The sequence below is a fragment of the Myxocyprinus asiaticus genome, chromosome 14 (assembly GCF_019703515.2).
Source record: "Myxocyprinus asiaticus isolate MX2 ecotype Aquarium Trade chromosome 14, UBuf_Myxa_2, whole genome shotgun sequence".
Classification (NCBI taxonomy): domain Eukaryota; kingdom Metazoa; phylum Chordata; class Actinopteri; order Cypriniformes; family Catostomidae; genus Myxocyprinus; species Myxocyprinus asiaticus.
The window spans coordinates 166,081-172,803 of record NC_059357.1 but is presented as its reverse complement, the minus strand read 5'-3'; the positions used below and the strand labels follow the sequence as shown (position 1 = coordinate 172,803).

General features: G+C 42.2%; 1 protein-coding gene across 1 annotated transcript in view; it reads right to left on the bottom strand.

Moving 5' to 3' along the window:
- Positions 1-1,102: 1,102 nt before the first annotated feature.
- Positions 1,103-6,723, bottom strand: part of LOC127451210 (epithelial membrane protein 2-like) — a 5,639-nt gene continuing 18 nt past the window's right edge. The window contains exons 1-5 of the mRNA XM_051715713.1: positions 6,657-6,723; positions 5,961-6,043; positions 5,681-5,783; positions 1,782-1,922; positions 1,103-1,655 (exon numbers count right to left, since the gene is read on the bottom strand). The exon at positions 6,657-6,723 is cut by the window's right edge and continues 18 nt beyond it. Coding sequence (XP_051571673.1) covers positions 1,492-1,655; positions 1,782-1,922; positions 5,681-5,783; positions 5,961-6,038 — 486 coding nt within the window. The 5' untranslated portion in view covers positions 6,039-6,043; positions 6,657-6,723 and the 3' untranslated portion in view covers positions 1,103-1,491. The remainder of the gene's footprint in view (positions 1,656-1,781; positions 1,923-5,680; positions 5,784-5,960; positions 6,044-6,656) is intronic.

Here is a 6,723-nt window from a genome sequence, read left to right as displayed (position 1 = left end):
TTGATTCAATATTTTAGGATTCCCAGATCTCAATTCTGTAGGTATTTACAGCTGCGCCACCTGCTCTGCACTGTATTTGGGAGTAGCACACACCCCCCTAAAGCGGCAGATGCTCTGGGAGTGGTGATTACTGCCTTTGGAAAAGGTCATGAGGCATCAGTGTATTACTCCCTGTTAATTCAGAGTCTGGGGGATGGAGCTTCAACTTCTCTTAAGAGAGTATGGGAGAAAGATTTAAATTTGGTATTGGAGGAGGGAGTGTGGGCTAAGATTCTAAAAAACATAAAGTCTACATCTTTCATCAAAGTCTAGAGATGCAAGGGTGTGTCTGATGCAGTTTAAGATTTTACATCGATTCCATTGGACCCCCTCTAGATTGTATAGAATTGGTCTCAAAGACACACCCACCTGCTGGTGATGCCAATCAGAAGATGGGGACACAACACATGTTTTTTGGGGGTGAGTAAAGATTCAAGATTTTTGGTTGAGGGTTCAGAATATTATTTGTGAGGTGTTGGCTGCTCAGGTTTCATTTTGCCCCATGCTCTGTGTTCTAGGCGATGGGATGGTCATTGATGTAGGAGATGGGTTCATGAAGAGTTGGGTCCTTACTGGTGTCATGATCGGAAGGCAAGTCATCCTTAGGGGATGGAAATCAGCTGAAGCGCCCTTGTTTTTGTAGTGGTGCGCAGAGTTGGGCAGGGTGGCGGCTTTTGAGGGGATGGTTTGTAGAAGGCTGGGCAACATGGGATTATTTAATAAAAAATGGGGTAGGTATTTGGATTTTGTGGAGGGCTCTCGGGGGGAGACTGTGGATGGAGATGGGTAATATTGAATGTGTGTGTGCGTTCTTGTTTTTTTTTTTTTTTTTCTTATTTCTTGACTGTTGATTTATTGTTTATTTTGTGTGTCATTATTGGTTTGATGTCAGGCCACTGGGGTGTGTGTGTTTGTGTTGAGTGGGGCTGGAAATGTTCGGTGGGAAGGGTTTAGGTTTATGTAATGTGATTCCGTGTTTCCTGTTATGTTTATTGGATTTGTCATTGGAATCAATAAAAATTGTTAATTGCAAAAAAAAAAAAAAAAAAAAAAAATTACCTCATAATCTGAGAATAACTTTATTTACAGATATTGCCAAAACTGTTAGTATCTAAACATTTTAATTCAGTTACAATATTATTCTAAGTTTAAAGAAGTTTCATTTTTCAAACTTTAACAGTACTCAGAAGTGCCTCTAATTGATCAATCGAGTGTATGTTAACACAACCCTCCCTCTATTCTCAAAACAAGTGTTTAGAATACATTTATAACAAACTAATGGCAGATTTAGACCATCACTGTTTCTACAATTTCATTAATTCAGTATAATCTGCAGAACATATACAAATGCTTTCAAACAGTCGAGTTTCAAAGAATCATAAAAAATGTCTTTATAATAGAATATACATCAAGCCTGTGTGTGTGTGTGTGTGTATGTGTGTGTGTGTGTGTTCACACTGCTGTTTTCTTGCGCAGAATGAAGTAGGTGACACACGAGATGAAGGTGAGACAGACGGAGATCCAGGCGAGAATGAAGGACGCTCCATACCAGCCGTCACGCTCGTCTTTGTGGAAGATTTCGGTATAGATGGATGCTGCGATAATTATACACAAGCCTGAAACACACACACATGAGCAGTAAAACACTGGAGTACACACATTTAGCTGAACTATGTGTGTCACACAACAGAGACAGTGAATATGTGCAGTGATTGAGACATTGAATACAGACACACACTTACATGCGAGCAGCTGGAAGGCTCCAGTGAACAAGAAGCGTTTTCCTTTAGGTAGTGTGTACAGCTGTGCTACGAATACAAACAGGCCGAGAATGCAGAAGATGCACGCGAGTATTGAACTGGCCTGAACCGCCTGCAGGTACTCTGAAACACAGTAAACATGTTCAACATGTTGTACACAAACACACTTTAACAAATACAAGTCAGATTAAAATAAACACATCATAACAGGACAGAAATAAAAGTTGTTTCACAAGAAAAAATATCTAAATATTCTTTAAACAAGAAACATTCACTTAAGCAGAACTGTGTAAGATAATAATTGTTTTCAGAGAATTACGTTTATTTTCTAACCCTTGCCAAATAGGTTAGTGTTAGAGGTTTATTCTTAAAACAAGGACAAACAATTTGCCAACAGAGTAAGAAAATAAACTTATTTCAAGATATATTCTTTAAAAACACTACTTATTTTTTAAAGTAAATGTAACTTGTTTTAAGGATGTTTAGAGGTTTTACAGGAAAACGAGAAAATATGAATGTAGAAAATGATTTTTGAAGTAGAGTGGACTTCAGAAAACCACTTGTTTATTACTCTGTAAAATCTCATTATACTTAAAGTAAAGCTCTATTCCTGCTCCTTTCTGATGTCTCGAATGATGCCATTCAGCAAAAATGTATGTGTTTCTGTATCAGTTCACTGATGTTCAAACTACTTCCTTTTCAAGTCAGTCACTTCGACTCTGCATCAGCTGCTGAAGCTATGGGAAACTCCTCCCAGAAGTGACAATCTCTGAAGCCTTTTAAAATTACATCAATTTATTGGAAGTTTCCGCTTGATACTCCGCCCAATGCGTGCATCACCTCGAGCATATTAACTGGAGCACGGCTGCATTTTATCTGAATTTTCTTCTTCAGTATCACGATTCATCTATTGTGCTCTGAACGCCCGAATCTTCTCTTAGTTGTTGATATTGCACACCTTCACAGTGAGTGGAATATCTTTTGTGCTCCGACATATGGACGAATCTTTACTTTGCTATTGAAATTGCACATCTTCACTGAGTGGATTATTTCAACTTCCCTGTTGTGCTCCAACGAACAATGCATCCTTTATCACTCACGCGTTTGAAGCACTATTGCTTTGTGATTGTGTTTTGTGTTTTATTGTCAGCAAAAAACATATAAAAGCCAATTTCTTTACAATGCATTTTCAAGATGGTGTTTCGCAAATGTTTTCTACCATGTGAGTGTTATATCCCTCTGTCTGATGGGCACGACCCGTTTTATATGCCTGGGTCAAGCTCACAATCAAGCAGTGCTTGGTGAGACTGATTGCATTCACTGCAAGCACATAAAACTCTAGACGCTTCGCTCTCCTTCTATCTGAAGGACGATGTTGGTCCCCCTCCTTCCCTCCCACCATACTCTTCCTGCAGCTCCCAAAGGACTGCATGAGGGAGGCATGCGAGGCGGGGATAAAGAGCATGGACAATTTTATGGAGGATTTGTCACTGGCGCAAGCCTTGTCTGCTCCTCATCTACATTTCAAGCATCTTCACCGATTAGTGTATGCTCTACTCTGCACAAACACAAGTTTCCTGCTGCGCAGCCTTCACAGTGCTCTACTGCACTGAGCAAAGGGGCTATACTGAGATCCCCCCAATGGAAGAGGCAGTAACGACCCACTTATGCCCCTCCTCTGCATTGGGTTGGAAAGCCAGGTCAGCGCACCCATCCAAACCTTGCAGGCTTATATTTGCACTCGTGGGCAAGTCTTATGGAGCAGTGGGTCAGGCTGGTTTGATCCTGCACACCATGGCGGCCTTACAGGTATACCAGTCTGACCTACTCAAGGATATGGACAAAAACGGCCCGGACCTCGAGTCGTTCAAAGAGCTGCTTCGCAACACTGATCAAGCACTCCAAGCTACTAAGATTACGGCCCAAGCCATAGGCAGGTCTATGGGTAGCCTGGTGTCCATAGAGCGTCATATCTGGCTCAATTTGATGGAGATATGCAATATGGACAGAGCTGTGTTGCTCAACACCCTGATGTCACAACAGAGCCTCTTCGGTGACACCATGAGTGCTGTTTGAAACAGCTAAAAAGCAGTCACAAGCATAAAGGCACATCTTGCTGAGGCAAAGGAGATCTCTGCTGAGGCTGAGTGGTGTTTGCGTTTTAAACTACCTGGATGACTGGTTGCTCAAGGTCATTTGGTCGAAGAGTATGCTGGTACCCAGTTGGCAGGTTTCCTTCTGGGGAATGAAACTCGACCTGGTAACCATGTCGGCACATCTGACCAACAATTGGACTGAGTCTATTCTCCAATACTTGATGAGTTTCAAGCTGGGGAAGGCTTTTCCGCTGAACTAGTTTCAGTGGGCTTTGGGGTTGATGGCCACCACTGCTGCCATTACCCTGCTGGGCTTGTTACATATGAGGCCTCTCCAATGTTGGGTCAACTCAAGAGTGCCTTGTCACTCATGGTGACATAGTCGCTTGCACCTTGTGGTGATTCACTGCTGTTTAGCCGCTGGAAAATGAGGGAAAGTTTTCATGACAGACACCTACAACACAGGCTGGGGAGCCTTGTGTGACGGCCATCCAGCCTTCGGCTCCTGGACAGGTGCCCAAGTGGCATGGCATATAAGTCGCCTGGTCGTCTCAAACCTTTTCGGTCAGTCATGCAGGGCTTTCACGTACTGATCTGGACAGACAGCACTGCAGTCAGCCAGCTTCTCCTTTGGTGCAAGAGACATCTCCTGTTGATATGTGCGCCATACGTCCCCGGTCACCTGAACTGCGGTGCATATTTTCACTTACATCAGGGTGTCACATAAGGGGAATGGAGAGTTCACCCTCAGACAGTTCTGAGGATTTGGGAGGTATTCAGGGAAGCCGAGGTGGACCTGTTTGCCTCCTCGGAGACTATGCACTGTTGCCTTTGGTACTTCATGACTCAGGCACTGCTAGGCTTGGATGCCCTAGCTCACAAATGGCCAGTGAAATACAAATATGCATTCCCTCCTGTTCATTTGTTTTAACAAGTCTTGTGCAAAATCCAGGAAGACAGGGAAACGTGCTGTTGGTTGCACAGGAGCTGCCCAACCACCCTTGGTTCCCGGAGCTGGTAGAGCTGTTGGATGACCCCCATGGAGGATACCATTGAGGAGGGATCTTCTCTCGCAGCCATGAGGCACAATCTGGCATCTACAGCCGGAGCTGTAGAAGCTTCATTTTTGGCCCCTGTGGACTGTTGCAGCCACAAATAGTAAGCATTGCTTGTGCATGCGGATCAGTAGCACGACGCGATGGTATGCGATTCAAATAGCATCAGCAACGGCAGAGCGGCGAAGTGACCGACTTGAAAGGAAACGGTATGGTTACGACTGTAACACTTGTTCCCTGAAAGGACGGAATGAGATGCTGCATATGCTAGCTGCACTACTGATTTCTCGCTGTTAAGGGTTTGATAGATGCGCTCTCTTTCCTTCAGTAGAAAATCTTGATGAAATGGCGCCTGGCTCCGGTTTATATGCTTGCAGTGATGCATGCATGGGGGTGGAGTATCAAGCACCATCTGCCAATAAACTGATGTAATTTTAAAGGGCTTCAGAGATCTTCACTTCTGGGAGGAGTTTCTTACAGCATCAGCATTGCAGCATCTCATTCCCTCCTTTCAGGGAAACAGGGTTAAAGTGTTAACTAAATCATTTTTTGTCATAATTAAAAGTGAAAATTCTGCATGTGTGACAGTCAATCAGAACACATGAGACATTTAATTGACAGAGAAGAGGTGCAGTATATTGGATCAATGAGATTTGCAGCATGATGCAACAGACAGACAAAATGCTGTTTGTGCACTTATTTAGTTAAGTAAATATAAATAATTTCAAACCTTGAGGATAGTGTGCAGGAATGTGAGTGTAGTTCCACTGTCCACCCATCAGAATCCAACGAGCCCAAATATCTGTGGAAATTGTGTCTGTCATCCACCACGCCTACACACCCACACACAAACACAATACAACCAACACAATTGATTAATTAATGTCATTCACAGTCGTATTTGTCTCGCTTACTGGGGACATTATGAGTTTCAGTAAAGCTACTTATGAACAATATGTATTGTGAAAATATATGTATATACAGTATATGTGTGTGTGTGTATAACTCACATTATGTATGGTGGCGGTGAGCAGTAGTGTGATACAGGCAACGTGGAGGATGAAAATGGCAGCGAGTAAAATCAACATGATGACTGAAAGAGAAAGAACAGATTTAAATGAACATAAATTCTGATTCTAGTGTATTTTAGTAAAGACACAATAATATTGTGCAATTAAAACTAACAGTAGTAAATCATGTAATACACACACACAGAGAGAGGCTGTGTGTGTGTGTGTGTGTGTGTGTGTGTGTGTGTGTGTGTGTGTGTGTGTGTGTGTGTGCGTGCGTACATGCGTGTGTGTGTTGTGCAGCAATGAATGAGTTGAATGAGCTTGATGAGTTGAAACTTGTCTTCAGTATTACACACACACACTGATGCCGCTCCCTGAAATAACTCACCGTCCTCCACACACTTACAGAAGCTGCTTCACAAACTAATTTCAGCACATTTCTCTTTATATTTAATCAAATATTTCTATTTGTTTTTAATTTTCTAATTAGTTTTAATTTAGAGAGCAAATATCAAAAGCACAACTCAAAGTAACAGCTTCAACCGAGTGAAAAAACACAAATCATCATCGCACACACCAACACAAAACAGGTTTAATTAACACACTAACAATAAATCACAAGCAGTAGTTTTCATTCAAGTGTTCAGAGCTTCGTTTGACTTCAGTGATATTAAATGTAAGTTTAAATGTTACCTGGCAGATATAGACGACTGATCACCGATGAATCAAACTTCACAGTTACAGATGACTGGACCAACTT